Source organism: Crocuta crocuta, unplaced genomic scaffold, assembly GCF_008692635.1.
Source record: "Crocuta crocuta isolate KB4526 unplaced genomic scaffold, BGI_CrCroc_1.0 scaffold11, whole genome shotgun sequence".
Taxonomy (NCBI): Eukaryota; Metazoa; Chordata; class Mammalia; order Carnivora; family Hyaenidae; genus Crocuta; species Crocuta crocuta.
Window position 1 is genome coordinate 8,302,082 of NW_027528624.1, and position 22,240 is coordinate 8,324,321.

General features: G+C 36.3%; 1 protein-coding gene across 5 annotated transcripts in view; it reads left to right on the forward strand.

The window, feature by feature from the left end:
* Positions 1–22,240, forward strand: part of QKI (QKI, KH domain containing RNA binding) — a 157,216-nt gene that overhangs the window by 109,583 nt on the left and 25,393 nt on the right. For all 5 annotated transcript variants that reach the window (XM_077755157.1, XM_077755158.1, XM_077755159.1 and 2 more), the window contains exon 4: positions 9,890–10,033. In XM_077755157.1, the coding sequence (XP_077611283.1) occupies positions 9,890–10,033 (144 nt within the window). The remainder of the gene's footprint in view (positions 1–9,889; positions 10,034–22,240) is intronic.

Genomic DNA, 22,240 nt, shown 5'->3' on the forward strand with positions numbered 1-22,240 from the left:
ATCCTGTCTGAGAGGACCTGGGGAAAATTTCATTAAAAGATGAATTTTGAAATTGGGTTTTGGATGATTTGGGAAAGAAAATGAGTAGAAATGTTGTCTTTTTTTTTCCCCTTAGTGTGCTGTGAGCAAGTAAATACTCCAGTTTAAATTTATTTTTAATGTGTATTGATTTTTGAGAGAGAGCATGAGTGGGGCAGGGGCAGAGAAAGAGACCCAGAATCCAAAGCAGGCTCCAGACTCCAAGCTGTTCAGCACAGAGTCCAGCGTGGGGCTCGAACCCACAAACTGTGAAATCATGACCTCAGATGAAGTCAGATATTTAACTGATTGAGCTACCCAGGCGCCCCGTAAATATTTCAATTCAGTATTTTAAAACATCACATTAGAAAAATATTTTTAATGTTTATTCGTTTTTTAGAGACAGACCATGAGTAGGGAGGGACAGAGAGAGAGGGAGACCCAGAATCTGAAGCAGGCTCCAGGCTCCGAACTGTCAGCACAGAGCTCATTGTGGGGCTCAAACCCAAGAACCCTGAGATCATGACCTGAGCCAAAGTTGGATGCTTAGCCAACTGAGCCACCCAGGCACCCCTTAAAATATCACATTTTAAAACAAATGACTTTTTCTATACCTTTCATAATCTTTTCCTTTGTGTGCTAGATGGTGAAGAGAATAGGACACAGTATACAAAATTTCACATTTGAATAGCAAAAGGATTCTAATAATGCTGTGAGGAAGTGTTTCATGCTTCCATGGGCGATAAATAACCGCTTTTATATGAGTGATCATTAGCAATGGAAACTCATCCCCAAGTTTCCAAAAGGATTTCCTTTTGGAAGGACAGTTCTTTTTATCTGTTTTCACTTTCTGTTTTTGTTAACGATTAGCTGGCCATTGATCTTCAAATTTGCTGGGAAATGAAATTAAAAATCACTTGATCATTTTTTATTTTTATGGAAAAGTCTTCACACAGATTTTGCTCAGTCTTTTCAGCCTTAACCATGGCATCATTAAGATCATCCTCATCTTCCCAAATGGTCATGTCCAAAATGATTTCCACAAACTAAAGTAGCTTTAGATCTAGAGAAATGGTACTGAGTTTGGTCATTATTAGAAGTAACTGATATTATTTGGATGTATTTTGGCCCTGACTGGTGATACTTAAGTTTAGCTTTGACATGGCAGTCATTACGCTTAAATTAATGGAATTACTATATAATAATTGGAAGGAGGACAGTCTTTTAGTATTGTTTGTAGGCAGTTGATGTTTCTTGTGAAAGAAAAGTATTGAGAATAGTCCTTTTGTTCTTGGAAAATACTTGACAGTAAACAAAAGTTCTTCAAATTTAATAAATTGTTTCATTGTGCTTAATTTAATAAACATGTTTCTTTTAATAAGGAATGCCTGCTTCCTTAAGAGCATACTGGAGGAGGTTTCAACAAACGGAATATAAACATACTCTAATCTTCATACATTAATAGAAAACAATTCGCTTTGAAAATATGATTGTTGGGGCGCCTGGGTGGCTTAGTCGGTTAAGCGTCCGACTTTCGCTTAGGTCATGATCTCGCGGTTCGTGGGTTCGAGCCCCGCGTCGGGCTCTGTGCTGACTGCCAGCTCAGAGCCTGGAGCCTGTTTCAGTCTGTGACTCCCTCTCTCTCTGACCCTCCCCTGCTCGCGCTGTCTCTCTCTCTCTCTCTCCTAGAAATAAATAAAACATTAACAAAAAAAAAATTTAAAAAAAAATATGATTGTTGCAGTGCTCAAGTTCAAGTTAAAAAATTTTTGAGGAACTTTATAACTAGAGTCAGTGAACAGTTAAATTATGTGAAATCTGCTTTATGTCCAGTCTCTCAGTGAACTTTTCTTAAACCAGTTTTAGATTGTGTGTACAGCTAGAGATGCTTCTATGTCTAAGCTTTATTTGCTTGGCTAAAAATATAAATGTTCATAAGTGTATTGAACCTTGGTTTGCTTAAATATGTAACACTTTTGAATTCCTTTGTCAGAAGTTTTGGCATATGAACTTTCACATTAAGAGCACAGTAGGGGGAGAAGTCTTGTGCTCATTTGCATGACTACAAAGGTGTAATTAAAAGAGTTTATCAGCAGGGGTTGAGGCAATCAGTGTGGTCTGATGTTTCATGTTATAGAATTACTTTGTTATGCAGGTAGACACTGTAGTTAGAACATAATTTTAAACTTCCCAGGGCACTGACTCATTAGGTCTTTGGTTTTAACCTAAAACCAGTCAAAAGCAAAAGTAGTTCTTAAATTTTGAGAATTTTGGAAACATTTTTATGTCACTGAATATAGGAGCTCCAGAAGTGAAATGGAGGATTATAATTGAAGAGTAAGGGTTAGAACTTGTTTCAGGACAATGATTTGATTAGCCCTAAGTTAGTAATTATGTTGGATGTATTTGTTATGCATTAAGACCAAATTTTAGTTTTAAGAATCTCCCCTATGGAAAACTTTAGTAACTGAAGGAATTCTGTGTGTTAAGTGGCCACAGGTTTATCATTTTTATATTTGTATTCTTGAAACGTGATAGGCAGTTCTCTGGCCCAGAACAGAAGCCTCTGTGTAGACTGTAAGGGGTCTGTTTCGCTGTGCTCCTCTGCCGGTGGTTCATACCGTTCTTTGTGTGACCGATTCAGGGACTCATTTATGGAGAACGAGCCCTAGACTTGGAATTTGGACATAGGACCAACACCAAAAAAAACAAAAAACACATTTACCAGATAATTTCACTGTGTTTCCTTATCGGGATCCAGAGTCCCTCCAGCTCTGAATGCTTTGCAAACAAGATGGGCTTAAAATACCGTACAAAAATTTTGAAAGGTGAAAATGGTAATGTAGAAAAAGTTCTCAAGATTCAAGTTCTCAGTGCTCTGTTTCTGGCTCTTTCACTAATTTATGCTGTTTTAGAGCACTTTGCTTAGGGCTCTCACGTCATTGATATTTTATGCTAGGAATTCATGTTGCCAGTGCAGGCTCTAGAAGTCCTTCCACCTGGTGTCACGCTTACTGTCTCAGTGATTTGGGCAAGCCTTCTCTGTTCAGCCTCCTTATTAACCTGATAGTAAGAACAATAGTACTGCACTCACAGGGCTCTTGGGAGGGTCGCATTAGGTGGGGTGTTTATATTGCTGAGCATAGTACTTGGCAAGCAGTAAGAGTTTAAATAAAAGCTTAGTTACTATCATATCATCATCACCATCATTTTCATTTCTGAATTTCTTTTTCATCACCTGAGAGACCAAAAGTTATTTTGAAATTTGTTAATTTCTTTATAGTATACTTGTCAAGAATGTAGACCATAGTATTGTTCGTAATTGTATCTACCTACTCTATAATCAGATATGAATGATTATATTATAAAGTGTTGTATATGCTACTAAACTTTAATTTGCTGTATAAATAAAGCCATTCCATTTCTTTGAATGCTCTCTTGTCATTTCAGTCCTCAAGATTCAAGGTCCATGGTTTTGAGCTTTGAACATATGTATACACATAGTAATTATATGTAATTTATCTTTGCTCTTACTTTGCTCTGTTATATTAAAATATAACTTTAGTCTTGCAGTTTTTAAAAAAACAAAAAGCTTTTGACCCTTCTCTGACTGCATTCTTTTGATAACAATGAAACAAGGTAATATGGAGGTGTTAGTTTAAAGGGAAAACACTGTCTTTGGATATGAAAATCAGACCTCATGAGCAGTATTGTGGAAAATCTGGGAAGGTTGACTGGAAGAGAAGAGAACAAGAATAAAAGGATGAAGATGATCAAATATAACTGGGAGCTTAAATGTGAGGTCAAAAAGAAGCAGACCCAGAAACCAAGATATATAATCAAGAAAAGCTATATGGAGGCTTGTATGGACAGAAACAAAAATAATGAAAACAGCAAAGCACTGGGGTGGGGGGAGGGGGCTACAGTATATTAATGCATTTTAATGACACTTCTCAATAATAAAAGCTCAGTTATTCAGTTGAATCTAAATATTGATTAAGGGCCAGAAAGATAATGTGTAAAGTCAGTTATATACATATTGTCAAGTATAAAAAAAGAACAATGAGCCGTGGTGGTCCTGGTAATCAACTAGGATAGAACTTTTGAAAGCTAGAATAAGACCATGCACAGGTTAACTCTAAGGTGCTGCAAAGTTATAGGTATTGGAATCCATGTTTGTGAATAGGCGAGAATGAATATAAGCAAGAAATGGTGCCTGAGATTAGTGTGGATTGAATAGCTCTATGTACAGGTGGTCCTTGTCCTCAAGTTTTAAAAATCCACACTTACTGAGAAAACTCCTTCAGGATGAGTAATAGCTGAGACATGATTGTAGACAAGTTTCGAGAAGGGAAATCATGAGTGCCAGTCCAGACATGTTGAGTTGAGACTTGACTTGAGAGTGCAGTGACTTCCACATGTCAAGTTGGCAGTTAAGTTTGAAGGCCTAGGAATGAGCAGGGATGACTGCTGGAATGTAAATTTGGGCCTATGTCCATGAAAAAGAAAAAGTATGTTCTTCTCTGTTGCTGAAGATTTGGTGGCACATAATATGAAATCACATTGCTTCAGATAACTATAAATCAGGTGTTATAATAGTAACAATGAGCTATTTTCAAAGTGATACACCATTTTGGATGTACATCCATTTTGCCATCCCTTCTCTATGCTTCATTTCAGCCTTTTATTTGTCCCGAATTATTTATTGAAATGAGAAACTTAGAGAATAGATTTGTTTTAAAAGTTTATTTATATTGAAAGAGAGATAGACAGATTGATTGATTCCTAAGCAAGCTCTGTGGTGTCAGCATGCAGCCTGATGCAAGACTTGATCTCACCAACTGTGAGATCGTGACCTGAGCTGAGATCAAGAGTCAGATGCTTAACCGACTGAGCTACCCAGGTGCCCCAGGAATAGATTCTTAGTATAGGTATTGGGTATAGAATATGTACCCTAATTCTACTGTAATTTCTTAATTTGTTTTTTTATGACTGAAAAAGAACCTTTATGAATAGGCTTTATTGACTTTCTCGTATAGTATTTGCCAATTCCAGATTGCCTTTATTAGCCATTTCAGAAACAGAAAAGAACATAGAGAGAAATTATATTTGCATCGAATAATTACTAGGCTTAAAACTCATTCCTGAAGGAATTTGCTCTTAACTCTTGCTTGAGTTTACAATGTACTATGATTGGATAAATGTGGCTCTGGGTAGAGTGATCTTAAAACCTTTTTTTTTTAAATCAAGTTTGATAATGTTCATAGATTAAAACTATGTAATTCTGTGAAGTCTGAAGTTGAAAACCTGCCCTCCCCCACATCCCACCAAGATTCTTTGATATTTATTCTTCATTGCTACCTTGTGGCTTACCTTGCTGATAGTGGATTTGTTTAGTTTTCATCCCCTCTTTCTTTCCATTGTGTGAACTCAGTGGGCCCTTTTCATTTGGAAGCTCTTCAGTTTTATTTTTTTATTTTTTTTAATGTTTTATTTATTTTTGAGAGAGAGAGCATGAGCAGGGGAGGATCAGAGAGAGGGGGAGACACAGAATCTGGAGACAGGCTCCAGGCTCTGAGCTAGCTGTCCGCACAGAGCCTGACACGGGGCTCGAACCCACAAACCGTGAGATCATGACCTGAGCCGAAGTCAGACGCTGAACCAACTGAGCCACCCAGGCGGCCCTATTTTATTTTTATTTTAAAAGTATGTATTATGTTGATGATCATTCTTCCTTCTCCTTTTTCTTTTTCTTGGTGACATGTCTGACATTTAGTTTCTAGACCTCTTGGACTACTCTTGTAAGGTTTATACTGGTCTTTACCATTTTCCATCTTTGTCTTTGCTGCTGCTTGGTGGGAGAGTTTTTTAGTTTTTATCTTCCAATCTCTCGGTCAAGTTTTTCATTTTTACTATCATATTTTTAGTTTTCCAAGTTCCATTCTATCTTTTGAATTATTTTAACATATCCTTTACCCATTTCAAGGACACAGTATGTTTTCTTAACTCTGCCGAAGTTTGAATTTTTCTGCTCTCAGGTCAGTGGTTGCTTGCTTTTTTTTTTTTTTTTTTAAATATTTTTATTTATTTCTAGGAGAGAGAGAGAGAGACAGCCTGAGCAGGGGAGGGTCAGAGAGAGAGGGAGTCACAGACTCCGAAATAGGCTCCAGGCTCTGAGCTGGCAGTCAGCACAGAGCCCGACGCGGGGCTCGAACCCACGAACCACGAGATCATGACCTAAGCGAAAGTCGGACGCTTAACCGACTAAGCCACCCAGGCGCCCCTAGTGGTTGCTTTCTTGAGGTTGTTTTCTGTTTGTTGGGCTCTCAGACTCCCAGAGAAGGCTCTTCATTCTCCCTCCCCTGGCGTGGGCTGGACACCTCAGCCTTAAGTGCATAAGTGATCCTCCTAACTGCCCCTCAAAACTCTGCTCTGTCAAGTGGAACATTTCTAGTTTTTTGCTGGGATTTGAGGAGGGCCGGCTATTTGAGGAGAGGGGATGTGGCGATTGGGCTGCTCCTTAGTGAGAGTTCTGTCATCTTCCGGTTCTTCGCTCCAGCTTCAGCGCTCCTATTATTGCTGACAGCCCTCAGTTTTTTGTTTGGGGTGGGTGTGGGGGATGGAAAGATCTGCAGCGTAAATTGATTCCTTTTCACCTGGGATTTGCTAAATCCCTGACTGCTTAGCCATATGCTTTGTGGTTTCTAAATTGTTTCCTTTCCCCTTTTCTTCTTCCTTATGAGTTCTATACATTTTAAACTCTACCATATTCTAGAATATTAGGAGGGGGTAAAACTATTTGATTACAGTAATTCCACCACCTTTATCTTTGTCTAGAAGTTTTTGTTCTTTCAGGTGTGTTATTTTTTTTTTATTTTTTTTATTTTTTTCAGGTGTTTTTAAAACTGTAAGCAAAACTTTATTTTGAGGCCTACATTATTACAGTAGATGTAACTTTCTTATATTTTCAGTTTTTAACTAGCACTCAAGTTGTTGAATTAATTGAGTATACATTTACCATGGTGTTTTACACTTCAAAATTTTATTCCTTTGGTGAAGCACAATGTCAAATTATACTTTAACTTTATTCTCTCTTCCTATCTTGCAAATAATATCTCTTCCTTTTCAAATCCTTTGGCTTTTTGTCTTTCCATGTATAAAAGTTTCTGTGGTAAGTCACTTTTACGATTTTAGTTTGTACTTAGGCCTTTCTAAATATTTTTGATTATATATGTTCCTCAGTTATCCTTGTATTAGTATCTGTGTGTATTGGTGTCTTACATATGTGAGCGCGTGCACCCACATACACACACACACACACACGCTTTTAGTGTCTTGGTCTACAAATTATAACAGTTCTAGGTGGTTGTTTTTTTCTCTCTCTCTCTCATGGATGTTGTATTTTCCGGCGTCTTTCCCTGCCTTTTAATTTCTGATTAGAGTATGACTGTCACCTTTTTGGGTGGATATTTCCTATTCCTGTAAGTATTTTTGGGCTTTGTTCTGGGACACAGTTAAGTTAGTTGGAAACACTTTTCATCCTTTTGGGTCTTGCTTTTAATATTTATTTGGGCAGCACAGGGACAGTGACCAGACCAGCTCTGAGTGCTTCTCACTACTGAGCAAGACCTTCTGTATACTTTACCCAGTGTCTGTGACTCGGGAAGTCTCTCAGTCTGGCTCTTTGAGATCCTACCACTTTGACCTAGAACCCTTTGGGAGACTCCGTGTCCGCCTCCAGTGTTCCCTCGCCAACCCATGCGTTGACTGGTGTGCAGCCTAGCATGTGAGCGGGCCTTACAGGCCTCCAGGCAGGGCTCCTTCCAGGAGGCTTCTCTGTGAACTCCAGCTGTGCGGGTCTCCACGAAATTTTCCCAGAGTCCCCTCAGCCCAGAGAGGCGACCCGCCACCCTTCCCAGGGCTGCTTCCTGGAGAGCACCCGGCCAGAGAGCTGGGGTGATGCTGGGGCTTCCTTCATCGATTCGCCATCTCTCAGCCTCCCTGGCTTTAGTGCCGGCAACCTTCACAGGCTTGAGAACTGTCATTTTTGTGTTTTACCTGTTTGGTTGTTTCAGCCAGGAGAGTGAATCTTGTCTGTTATTTTTATCTTGGTAGAAGTACTATTTTATCTCCCTTGTTCGTGTGAACATTGACACACTTTTTTAGGTTCATCCCAAAATGCAAGTAACTTTATTAGGTCTATCTACCAAAAAAAATACTCAGTAGGAGATTACAGATTTTGGTGAAAAAAATAATTGTCATCATTTTTCAACATAAAAGTTTAAATTTTTTCTTGCCACAGTGGAGTTATGTGTATGTGCATTTTATGTTCTTTGGCATTCAGAGAACCCTGAGGTTCTGAATTTTTTAATTCCTTGATGCCTTAGTTTCTCATTTTTTCAACGGTGTCTGTCACTAGGCAAAAAGAAATGCTTAAAATAGGTTATTTTTATTAAATAATTACTTCCAAATGACTTAATTAGTATTTACATCAAAACATATTGAAAAAAACTAAATTTCATTCATAAATTTTAATTTTTATTCACATCATTTATTAATGGGAGCCCTAATTTTCTTGGACGCCATTCAGTTTGGCAAACATTAGGATGGATTTTCATACCTATGATATTAACAGAAAGTACAGGCAGAAACATATACTTAACTATTAGAATTTATTTCTGTCCTTACTGGTTAAGGTCCATGTGTTTCCCATGACCTTTGCAAACATGTATGCAGAGGGCTTTTGTATTATATTTGTTTTATGAACTTCTGCCATTTTGTTTCCTGTGATTGGAATCTCACAGTTTAGTAAATAGAGACCTTTGAGAGGAAAGTACAACAACAATACGTGTTGTCTGTTGGTTATGTAAGGCACCGTGCACTGAGCCAGGTACATTTATGTACCATTTTTATATTTATTTTTAAGTCGATATTATTTTTCATGTTTTTTTTTAAATTTTGAATTAAAATTATTTATGGAAGTATTATCTCTGAAACTTAGAGCAAGAAGTAATTCTGAAATTATTGTATCTTAGGTGAAGGGCAAATGTGGCCAGTCCTACTTCCAAACCTCTCTGCAGCTTCCCTGTGTTTGCAAGCTGGGGTATCCCTCACTAAGTGATTTGAAAACAGTCAAGGAAATGAAGCATTGATGTTTTCTATTAAATTAGTATTTATGGGTTGATATAAAATGCTGATAGTTCACTGTTTTTAAAGCAAGGCTAATGGAACTATAGTTAGAACTATTCTTACGTGTATTCTTTTTAACGATTATAAGTGAAAATGTTTCCATTTCTCATGCACAATAATGTTTCTTTGCAAAATGCTGTCCTAATCTTGAAGTCGGCCGATGTTATTAAAAGTAGTTGTATAGAAATGGAAAGATCACTGAACTTGAGAACGAAAATGTTGATTCAGTTCCTAAATTAGCATGTTATTAGCTATAGGACCTTGATAACTGACTTAAGTTAACCTTGGTGACCAATTTACTCATAAATAAAATACAGAAGAAATAATATGCTTTCCATGGTTACCTAAGGATGAGTCCGTAGTAAGTCCTTAGTACGTAAGAGCACTTGTGTGGGCCGTGGCTCTGCCTTGCTCACTGTCGTAGTAGCCTCAGTTTGACATCTGGTTCCATGCTTAGTACGTGTAGATGCTCAACAAGCACTTGTTGAAATAACTGTCATTTGACCCAGTAGTCTCACACCCAGTCTTTTTTGCAAGGAGAATAACTCAAGAGGTTTATAATGTCATCATAGCATAATGATGCAAACATTGCTTAAATAATTGGCAGCAGGTTAGTATTATGAAAGATATACTCTCTCTGAAAAGAAAAATTTGTAATAATGTGCTTTGTAAATTTTTTTAGGAGGAGCAGAATAGAGGCAAGCCTAATTGGGAGCATCTCAATGAAGACTTACATGTCCTGATCACTGTGGAAGATGCTCAAAACAGAGCAGAGATCAAACTGAAGAGAGCCGTGGAGGAAGTGAAGAAATTACTGGTACCTGCAGTAAGTAATAATTTCCAAATCTTACATTTGGGCCCCAACCCCGTTTTCTGTGTAATTATTTTAATGTTTGTGTTAATAAAGAATAAGTTATTTATTTTTCAGAAATTTTATTGAACTTTAAAATGTAAAAAATAATTTATAACTCACTGTAGTATAGTAGGCAAACATAGACATTGCTCAGATCCTTAAGTGGGAAAGCCTATTTATTTGGGGGGAGGGATATGCTGTGACGGGAGCAAACTCCATTAGTTGTGTGCTTTTCAAAGGTATCATTATCTTTGCACCACTCTGTCATCAGGTAAGAAAGTAGGTACATTAACAGTAGGGTGATGAAAGCTTTTTTTTCTTTCTTTGAGGGAGGAGCAGTTTCTCTTTTTAAACAAGTAATGAGTGTACAGAAAAGTCTATACAGCTAATATTTATGTTGGAAGACCCGTGTTAGCCTATGGGTTCCAAGTACTCTCCTGCCATGTCATTGGCTCCCGTAGAAGAGGAATGTTCCAGGGTGAAAGTAATATGGTAATATTATCTTTTAGGGATGAAAGAGCTAACCTTTGTTGATAGCCCGGGCACCATTCTGAGCACTTTGCACGCTTCAGCTCATTTCATGTTTTTTCTAAGATACTAAAAACTATGAAAGTTCATATTTAGATAGGACCCTGAAAGTAATTTTGGAGGGCGGCGTCTCCTGCAGAAAAGACCCCATCTGTCCCTCCACAGTCCCGCTCCCTTTTCTCTTTTCCTCATTTTTACACGACCCTTTTAGGAACTTCTCATTTAGAAATGATGATTATACTCACTGCCAGAGTATTATCTTTTTCAATGGAAAATGAAAAAGAAATTGTTGGTTTTCAAAGTCATGTTAAGTATATATTTTTTATGTTGATAAAAAATGACCAAAATGAGACCCCTAGCTTGTTGTGGAAACACCAGGAGCACTCTTCGCATTCTGTCAAACAAAGATTTATTGACATTTACATAAATGAGTGTGGAGTCTGTGTCTGTTGCTCTTCATCCCCAAGAGTTTCTATAAATAAACTTACAAGCCATAAACAGTTTCCATGTACTTGACAAAATTAACTGCTTGGAAGAAAAGAATTTCACATGAATTTTACTCAGTAGGTCTTATAAGGGATATAAGCAGATAGGTTAAATATAAGCTAAAATCTGTAGTTGCATACTATTAAACCATATAACCTTCCTCCTTTTCCTTAATGTGCAATTTTGAAAAGTTTCATAAGAAAGTGCTTTTTTCTAAGTATACTTAATTGTTCGTCCCATGAGCAGAAAAAGTTAACATTATTTTTATTGCCATGTATAACTGAAAATATTCAGCTCACAAAATACAAGCAAATAAGCTCACCTAACATTGGAAATAGACCAGTTGTCTGATAATTAAAACTTTTACTGACCTGTACTCATTCTGTAAGCAACCTTAGTTCTCAGATTTTACTAACCTGGGGAGCTCAGTTGGTTAAGCATCTGACTCTTGATTCTGAGTCATGTCATAATCTCAAGGTTCATGAGATAAAGCCCTCCATTAGGCTCTGCAGTGACAGCTTGGAGCCTGCTTGTGATTCTCTCTTTCCCTCTCTCTCTCAAATAAACTCAAAGAAAAAAAGTTACTAACCTGGGAAAAAGCATCATGTTAGAAGCTGTGTTAGTAACTTGCATGTGTCTTTCAGAAAGTTAATAAATTTCTTTGTGTTTGTTTCCTCATGTACAAAATGAGAATTGGAATAAATGACTTCTAAGGATCATTTTGGTTTTAAAATAGTCTTTAATATTAAAAGGTGTTAGTAGATTAAAAAATGGTAGAAACTTTTTAAAAATTCATACAATTTATATTTATAAAAGTCTTAATGTTTATATTAGAGAGACAGACATGAGTGGGGGAGAGGCAGCGAGAGGGGGAGACACAGAATCCAAAGCAGTCCACCTAACAGACTGAGCCACCCAGGCGCCCCTATACCATTTATATTTTAAAAGAAAAGAGCACTTTTGATGATAAGTCTATCTCCTGTGGAAGTACTTTTTAGGGTTGTTATTAATTACTACCTCTGAAGTAATAAAACTTTCTTAGAATTACAAATTTTACAATAAAAATACTTTACAGGTTCTGTAAAGAAATTTAATCTTGTAGTACATTCTTTTCCTCTCCATTTCGTCAGAAATGCTTATTGTGACACGGATGCTATGTCACAGAATTTATTTTCAGTAAACTGAACGTTACCATACATGCCTGGTGATGGTGCTATGATAAGCAAAGGTTTAAACAAAACCTTTTATACAGTCCTGAATTGTCCAGCGATTTGGGTTTTTACTTATATAGCTTATTGGGAGGCAGAATGTAAGGTGTTTGAGAGCTGATGTTTTACTGTCTCCCTTCCTCTCATGCAGTGACTGTGAAATTAGATGATATATGAAGAATGCCTAACGTCACACCTACCATGTAATTGTGCCTTTTAGTTTGTGGCAGCTTTTTAACACTGTCTGAATAATAGTGTTTTGTAATTGTATAGGTTTACGTACTGTTCCTTCCAAGTGCTGATTATGAAAGGAATGTATTAATTCAGGATTGAAGAAAATAAAAGTTCCTTCTCAATTCATTATTCTTTTTAAATAAATTGGCTTGACCCTTATTTAAAAAAAATTTTTTTTTAATTGTAAGGCTCCATACAGAACCCTTTAGTTTATCATTGCTTAACTGTTTTCAAAACAGTATGTTTGGATTGAAAATGTGGACCCATCTTGTTCTTTTGGAAAGAATTCACATATAAATGAATTGGCTAATTTTGATCTTTTTTTTCCTGTCTACATAAAAGTTATAAAGGGAATGATATGGAGACTAGTAATTATTTTGAAATAAGCTGTCGCAGAAAAGAATTACTGCCCTAACCCCATGGGATTGGACTAAGGGTTTTCCAGATCACTGTATGATCGAGAACACGTTTCTTTCAGCATTTACATTTTGTGTAATCTCACATTGCCCTCCAGTGAGCTGCAAGGGGATCTTTTTAATGTATTCTTGTGTGTATGAGAACTTTTTGAAACTTTTCTGTGGTTTTCATGTGTCAAAATGTATCTTGAGAGTGGTGATACTCTTGTTCTATTGACCATTTCAGTCTCCCTGCTGAGTTAACATGTCCGTGAACAGTACATGTTCAGTTGTGCCTTTCCTGTCTCTTCAGTGTTCCGTTCTGGGGTTTGACGTTTCTAGCTGTTACCAAGTGTCCATAAAAAAAGCAAATTCAGTTAAGTTTATTTCCCGCATCCCTCGGATGTGCTCGCTTCCTTTGCCTGCATTTTTTGCGTCCTTATTTTGAGCCAGGCTTATCCCCACAGCCAGCGTCTGTACTTGTTGTTTTGGGCCCCACAAGTGCTTCCAGACCTTGCAGTCTGTTTCTTAACCTCTCCTTGCTTAAAAAAGCCTCTTGGTGGTTTCTCTCCATGAGGAGAACACAGAATTTTTTACAGTTGCCTTCATGATTTGCCATGCCTTACTTTTCCAGCTTCATTTTTCACTCTGCGCCAAACCTAAAGTACACACACATTCCACACTAGACCCTCACAGATTGAATCACTGTGTGTTTATTTGATTTCTTGAAACTTTAGTCTTCTGCCTTCCGGGCCTTAGAGTTCATTCAGTAAATGTTCACACATGCACTCACTGTGTTGGCTGTTGAGAGTACAGAGAGAGTAAATAAAGCTGACTGAGTACCTGCCGTCTTGAAGCTTACCTTCTGCTTGTGGGGAGGTTACAGCTTGGATTAACTGACCTTAAGCAAAAACAGATAGAAACTATTAGGTAATGCTAAAATGTGAAGAAAAATAATGCAGGGTAAGGAGAACCATGGATTAAGGAAATACTGTTTTATAAGGGATGATAAGAGAATGCCTCTCAGAAGGTGACATTAGGAAAAACCACCTAATGAAGTGGAATTAGGATATCCAAGGGGTTTCTAAGCAAAGACAAGAGAAAGTGTGATGGTCCAGAGACATTTTTGGGGTCTATCAAAGGGGGTCCAGTTCAGTGAGCAGGAGGGAGAGTGGCAGAAGGTGAAGCCAGTGGGGAAGGGTGAGAAGGCAGCTTACACAGGCCTGTAGGCCATGATAGGGATATTAGATTTTAGTCTAATCTAACAGGAGAAGCTATTGAGGAATTTGAGGAGAGGAATAACATGATTTAATTATACTTTAAAGGATCATTCTGAATAGAAAATAGACAGACTTGGAGGGTGATGGAGAAAGCAGAGATGCAAACGCACAAGTATTTGTAGTCCATGAATGAGCTGAAAGTGACATGGACTAGTGTTGAACGTGCTGAGTAGTAATCGATTATGGATTTGTTTTCAGGGTAAAGCTGGCAGGAATTTTGGTGGATTGGTTGTTGTGTATACGTGAAGGCTTCAAGGTTTTCACACTGATAGGTTGAACTCGTCTCCTGTCTGTACTGTTAGAGGAACAGGTTTCAGGGGCAGGGAAAGAAATTGGGCTTGGAAGTGTAAACGTTGAGAAACTAAATGTTAAATGGGCATTTGTTAATAATAGTAAGGTTAGGTAAGAAGATGGGACTAGAATATGTCAGTTTTGAAGTTGTCATCGTATCAAAAGCTTTTAGAGCCAAGAGCTAGAATGGTATCATCTAAGAATTGGATAAAGGTGAAGAAGAATCTGAGGACAGAGCCCTGGGTATGTCACCAAGGAGAGGGGGATCCAGAGGAGACCTGGGAGAGGAGAGGAGCCACTGAGGTTGAAGGAAAACCAGGAATGTTGGGGTCGTAGAAGCCAAGTGAGGGAGTTTGTTGCTGAAGATTATTCACTTCAGTAGTGGTCACTGGTGATACAGCCAGTTGATTTGGGGGGAAGGGTGATGAGTTTAAAAGCTTAATTGGCTCTGGTTCAAGAAGGTACTGGACAAGAGGAGGAACTGGAATTTTTTTCCCTAAGATTTTATTATTTAGGTAAATGATCCTTTCAGTACTCTTGGCCTTTTACTTCCTTTATTGATTCATTGTGGGGGATCTTTTTCTCCATTCCTCATCAGCCTCTCCTTTCACGGTGGGTCCTTGGATCTTTTGAGAGCACCTCCCTAAACATACAACAGCGGAATGACCATTCTGCTACCAGCAGTAGACCGTTCCCTACTCTTCATTGAGAAGATGCTGCATAAATGTAGCAAGCAGGATAATTAACTCGTGCGTAGATACTTGTAGGATAAATCTGTTGCAATAGAATTACGAGGTTGAAGGGTATGTGCATTTTAAATTTTAATACTTTGTTTATATTACAGTTTTTAAATTGCCTTCTAGAAAATTGATACCAATTTATAGTCCTGCCAGTGTCATATGAAAAGGACAGTTTACCAGCACCGTCTCAAACCCTGGGTATTAACCAAAGTCTTAAATATTTGCTTTCCTAGTGGTTTAAAAAATAATTATAATAAGCTCTTTAATTCCAAAAATGTGAATAAAATAAATTCTCATGGTTCTTAAAAGTATTTGGAGTTAATAGATTTTTATATTAAGGAGCTGCGTGAGATTATAGACCTTTTTGTAACAAAAAACTGTATTTTTACCTCTATGTTCATATCTTGACCAGGTACATAGTCCCTAGTTTCATATTGTTGCTGTGGGAAATATGATTCTGTTTGCATTTTCATTTACAGGATAAATTTTATAGCTAACATGGAATTGTCTGTGTTATTTCAGTATAAATGTTTCATAGTTCACCAAATAGAACAAAGTTAAGTTGATGTTTGGAAGGAAGTAGATGTAGAAAGAGCTGCATGTATAGTCATGGGGGCTTAGCCCATCTTGTTTAATGTTATATAGCAAAAGATCTAGTCTTGGCTTGAGGGACTTGGGTGAGTAGGAGGGAGTGGAGAGCAAAGATTTTTTGCTTTATCTAAAGTTTCATAATTAAACGTAATAATTTAATTGCATCTGCTATTTTTAAGATTTAATAAATCTGGGTAAAGTTTTGCCCATATACTATACTCCATGTGACTAATTTTTCTAATAATTTTGATGACTTTACTGTGTCCACATCAATTCACGTTAACACTGTGCACAACTAAATGTTTAGTAAGTCAGTTCAAACTCTTTAAATTCGGATTGGGTTTCAAAACAGCCTTATAAAGTAGGCTTTTCTCCCCCATTTTTCTAGCAAGCATATGGACATAGAGAAACCTTAGCATTATTAGAGCATTTGGTGATCATATTTTTCAGGAACTAGTTCAATATTCTTACTTCATTGCAGACGTAAGGGCTTGAGATGATTCACATTTCACTCAGTAGAGCCTGGTGGCATTTTACCTAGAGAACTTGTTTACTTTGGAAATAATACCATTTTATTTTAGACGTTTCTTTGACTTTAATGATGAGTTTATATAAATCTCTTGTTTTACAAATCACAAAACAAATCATGCATAAATAGGAAAGAATAATTTCTCTAGTTGTATATAATGTTTTTATCTGATGAGTCTAAATCTGTTACCACTAAATATCTACTTAAATATATCCTTCTTATCCTAAGTGCAGTTTGGTTGTTTGAATCTCACTTTCATAAGCTGAAGCTGTACACATTCTGATTCCCGAGGCCTTCAATATACTACTATAATTACAATGCGATCTTCTGTGAAAATTTAAATTATACTCACTGATAAAAAAGGACTATAGAACAGATATCCTGATTTTGTTAATCTTTGGGGATTTAGGGGCAGAAACCAACTACTGATACAAATCTACCTTCAGAGTATTTGTTGAGAGCATGTATTCCTGCCACTCATTTGAAGTGATTTCTCTCCCCACTGTTAGACTTATTCCATGTAATTAATTCTCCCATCAGTTAGGAAGAGCAATTTTAAAAATATATGTAACTCATATTAAAGTCATGATTTGCTCTTTACTTCAAGTAAAATTCAAGCTCTGTATTAGCCTCTGCAAGTAGGGCATCAGTTGAGCTCTGTGGTATGAAGCTGTGTGTGGTGAGGAAGTGACTCATAATCGTAAACAGTTAGGTATTTGTGAAAACGTGTAAAGTCAGAAAAGGAAAATGTCAATGAAATCATTTTAAGATTTTGAATAGCTCCGTGTAACTGTATCATTTTATTTCCACATGTATTTTCTTTTCTTTCCATGTTATTTTCTAAATGGGAAGAAGAATCTTGAAGTACAAGGATGAAAGTTAGAAGGAAATGAGCAAATTAAAAACACTTTTTCTAAAGTGATTATGAGGAAATCCTCAAACTGACCAGCAGATTTTTACTAAGTATGTAGGTGGAACATTAAGTAAAGGTTTTCTAGGAAGAAACAGTGCATTGTGACAGGATTTAATATAATAAAAAACACTTTTTAAAGAAATTTTTTTAATTTATTTTTGAGAGTCAGAGAGAGACAGCACGAGCAGGGGAGGGTCAGAGAGAGAGAGAGATACAGAATCCGAAGACAGGCTCCAGGCTCTGAGCTGTCCGCACAGAGCCCAACGTGGGCTTCAACCCACGAACCCTGAGATCATGACCTGAGCCGAAGTCAGACGCTTAACCGACTGAGCCACTGAGGTGCCCCAAAAAACACTTCTTATTTTGAGTGTACCCTAAAATGAAATCAGTGTTACATGGAATTATTTAGGGATTTGTGATTTCTGGTTTTATATAACTGTTTTGTTGTACAAGTTAATTGAGTAGAACGAACACTATAGTTTTCATGATTCATATGGAAATGTAAGGTATGGATTATTTATTAATTTTTGCTAAGACAAGGTATGTTAATCATTTTTGTTTGGTAATAAGTCTTGCAAAGTGGTACCATTGCTTGTTTTTCTAAAAATGTTTATTTCTTTAAAATTTTGTGATATAATTACTAATTTAATACAGCCCTTAGGATGAATTATTTTGTAGTTAGATAAATGATATTTTAAGTATATTATATAGTTCTTATAAATGTAAATCTTAGCCTTCTAAACATATATGTTCAATTTGTTTACTATAATTAGGAAGCATTCTTCAGGTGACATTTAAAGGCTTGTTGTTATACTCATCATAATTCTCACACTCTTTCTGTGATCCCTTCAAAATAAACTGGGCTGTTAAATTTCTTGGCTGAATTTCTTCCTACAGTCTTGGCTTAGAATTTACCTAATATGCTTAAAAGGGTGAAGAATTCCTTTAACTTGGAATAAAATTCTTAATTTTATATATTTTTTCAAGTCACTTTACATATATATTTGATCCTTAGAGAAAGCTTGTATATTAAATTTACTCATTTACCAATTCTGTTATCAGAGGTTTTAATTTCCTTTATTCTTGCTACCGGAAATTTGTAATATGTTATAAATTTCCAGTTCATTTTGCCTTTTATAGCATAAACCTGTTTGTAATTAACTTGGTTTTAATATGCTCATGTACATATTAGGACATTTGATCAGTTATTGTCTACTGTTTTAAGGACTCAACCTTTTAGTCTAAGATGGATGAAACCATTGGAAAGCTTTGAGGAGAAAAAGAATGGCATGATCTGATTAATTTTCTTTTAAGGATTACTTGGCCTGCTCTATTTAAAACAGAATAAAGAGTTCAAGAGTGCAAGAAAGGACATTCTCGTAGGAGCCTCCACATCATGGCCCATGGGCCAAATCCTTCCTCCTAACTGTGTTTGAATAACCCGTGAGCTAAGAATGGCATTTGCATTTTTTTTTTTTTTTTAATGGCTGGGGAAAAAAAATCAAAAGAAAAATACCTCATGAATTGTGAAAATTGTATGAAATTCAAATTTCATTACCTGTTAAAAAGTTTTATTGAAGCACAGCCATGCTAGTTCTTTAACATATTGTCTCTGGCTGCTTTTGTGCTTCACAAGTGAGCTGAGTAACTGCAACAAAGACCCTGTGCCCAGGAAAGGCATTTTCTGTCTGGCTCATTACAGGAAGAGTGCCAATTGATAGACTGTTGGATTAGTCCACATGAATGATGATGATGGGTTGGACCAAGATAGCAATAGAAATGAGACATGGTCTGATTCTGAGCATATTTTTTAAGTGAAGTTGGCAAGTTTTGCTAATGGGTTGTCTATGGGATGTTAGAAAGCAAGGAGTCAGACGTGACACCAAGGATTTTAGACCGAACAGCTGGAGGGGCATAATTGCTACTGCCTTGATAAAGAAGACTGTAGTAGGAACAGACTTTGAAGAGATTATCAAGAACTCCGTTTTGGACTTAATAAATGTGAGATATTAGTTGGTTACCTGAGTATAGCTATTCTAGTATTTTTTTCAGAGTAACAAATACTTATTCCAGGGTGACTATGTTTTAGGGCACTGGGGTTCAGAAAATTTTTTAAGGCAAGATCTTTAATATTTAGGGCAGTGACATTTCTCTTAACTGTATCCATGAGACACTTTTTCATAAGTGTTCCAAGTAAAGGAAACCTTTAATATGCTAGTAATTATTATGAATTTAATTGACCATCAGTTTTTTTTTTCTAGGAGTACATTCACATCTAATGTTGTAGAGATCTATGTTTAAGAAGTAATATGGCAACTAATGGGTCTGATTTAAATACAGTGGAGCTGTGTCTCAATACTGAAGTCATTTTGAAGAAATGCAGGAAAGAAACCGTTCTTAATGGTTTTTTCCCATTTCTTATTACACAAAATAAAACACCTTTGTTTTAACTGTACAGTTTGAGTTATGACAAGTGTATATACTACCACAGTCAACATTTTTTTTGTTTCTGTATTTTTCAAGAAATTTTATTGTCCTTGTAGTCTGAGTTAAAGTTTTTGTCACGAAATTGTTCATAATACTCCCTTCTTCTCTTTTTAAAGTCTGTAGGATCAGTGGTAATGTTCTTTCATTCATGATGTTAGCAATTTGGGACTTCTTTCTAATTTTCTTCCATCAAACGGTCTAGCTCTAGAGCTTTAATAATTTTATTTATCTTTTCTAAGGACTAACTTTTGGTTTTATTGGTTTTCTCTATTCTACTTTGTACAGTCTTTTAAAGATAACATTTTCTCTCTATAATGCTTTAGCTGCTTCCACAAAATAATATTATGTTGTATTTTCATTACCATTCAGTTCAAAATATTTCTTTAATTCCCTTTATAATTTTTAATTTGACCTATGGGTTATTTTCAGATGTTTCCAAATATTTGGGATTTTTCTATTTTTCTTACTGTGACTGATTTCTAGCTTAACTTTTTTTCTCCTAAGAGAATGTATTCTATAAGAGTGCAGTCTTTTTGAATCTAATTAGGACTTTTTATAGTCCAGCATATGGTCTATATTGATGAATATCCCGTGTATACTTAAAAACATGTATATTTTGAAGGAGTTGGGTATGTGTTCCGTAAATGTTGTTTAGAGGAAGGTGATTGAAAATGTTTAGATTTTCTCCCATCCTTATCCATTTTTCCCTACTTTTTTGAATTACTGAGAATCTTCAATCATTCATTGTGAAAATATGCACAGTATGTTTCCTTGAAAACAATGAAATAGCAAACTAAATTTGGTATATTTGCACACGTGTATGTGTGTGTATGTATATGTGTATGCACGTGTGTAAGTACGTGTGTGTATGTGTATGTGTGTATGTATAACTTACACAACCTATATGAACAGGGTTTGTCATGTTTGAAAGTTTCCACTCTGTGTTTTATATAATGGCAACTTTCCCCTTGCCTTAATTTTGAAGTCTTTTTTTTTTCCCTCCAAAATGTCAGCTATTTCATGTAGCACATTTTCTAGGGAGAGAGCACCAAGCAGTATATAGGGGGCAGTCAGGGTTTTAGGAGATGTTAACTGAGTTTACAAGAAGACGTCACAGTGGCCTGGGTTCTCAGGGAAGAAGACCTCACATAGGTAGGTGAGGCCTGAGCTGGAACTTTGAGACACGGGACTCCCAGAGATAGACTCAGTGTGTTTATATGCCATCTCAGTAAAAGTGGTGACAAATGCAGGAACATTGCACAAATCATGCATGGTCAGGGACTGTCACTTAAACTTGGAGCCTTTATTTTCTTATTCGTAAAATTGGGCTATTCCTGCTTATTTCCCTTAGAAGGACTTTGTAAAGGTAAAAATTATTCTTTTAGTTATATGAAAGTATAAGACATTTGTTCCTCTTTCTTCCTCTTTTTTTATTTTTTATATGTTTTATGGACTGGTTACTGCTACATCATTGGTTGTGTCAGTTGCAAGGTTAAGTTCTGCTCACAAGAGGCACCATACAAAAGAAAGTGATTCAGTTCCCTGCATACAAAATGTACCGTCATTGCTAGTCCGCAGTCTTATTACAGGCTTTGGATTACAGTGGCATAATAAGACTATGAAACCGTCTAGTAATGTTACTAAAGAGTGATATCAAGTGTAAAAGTTTGTTTTCTCCCTTTCTCCCTCTCTCACTATAGGAATACATCTGTTATCTTCACTATCAGATACCATCCCTCTTTCAATGAATTCTCATTCCAGTTAGTTGGAAAATAATAAATAATACTATTTCTCTCATCCTTATTAGCTAAGACTTTGTATGGATACATATCTTGTGATGTTTTCTAATCTTCACTGAAGGGGCCTACATAACACTAGAACAGTGGAAGTTGGGGGGATATTGTGTTGGACTTGATGTTATTATGAAGACTGAGAAAGTAGAGGTGAGGAACATAGTGCCAAATGTCCTTTTCTCACCTGAGTTCTTTGCCCTTTCATTAGGAACAGAAGGAAAGATGTCTGTTGAAGAAGTAAAATACTAAACCGGAAGGCCTGAACTAAATGAGCAGCACTAAAGCGTATTAGAGAAACTAAGTGTTTCCAGGCTGCTGCAGTTTATGCGAGAGAAGGCACCGTTTTTGTTTCGCTTTTTAACTGTGCTGCGGAGAGTCGTGTCTGGTTTTTGTTTTTCTATTTTATGTTTGCTTATAGGTATTTGAGAATTTGAACATTAGTCAATTGTAGAGATATGGCGTATTTACTCTTTTATGAAGGCATTTATACACATAGAGCTCAATTATATTAAACTAAATAATTGATCTAATAGATAATAGAATCTAACAAATTTCCATTTGGGGATTTTGAAATTTAAAGTTGCTTCAGTTATTTCAAGGAATAGTAGGAAATTGAAAAAAAAAAATTATAAAAAGTAATTTTAATATACTTTTTCAAAAAACTACAGATGTTCTCAAAATTTGGAGAGTGGTAGAAAAAGGATC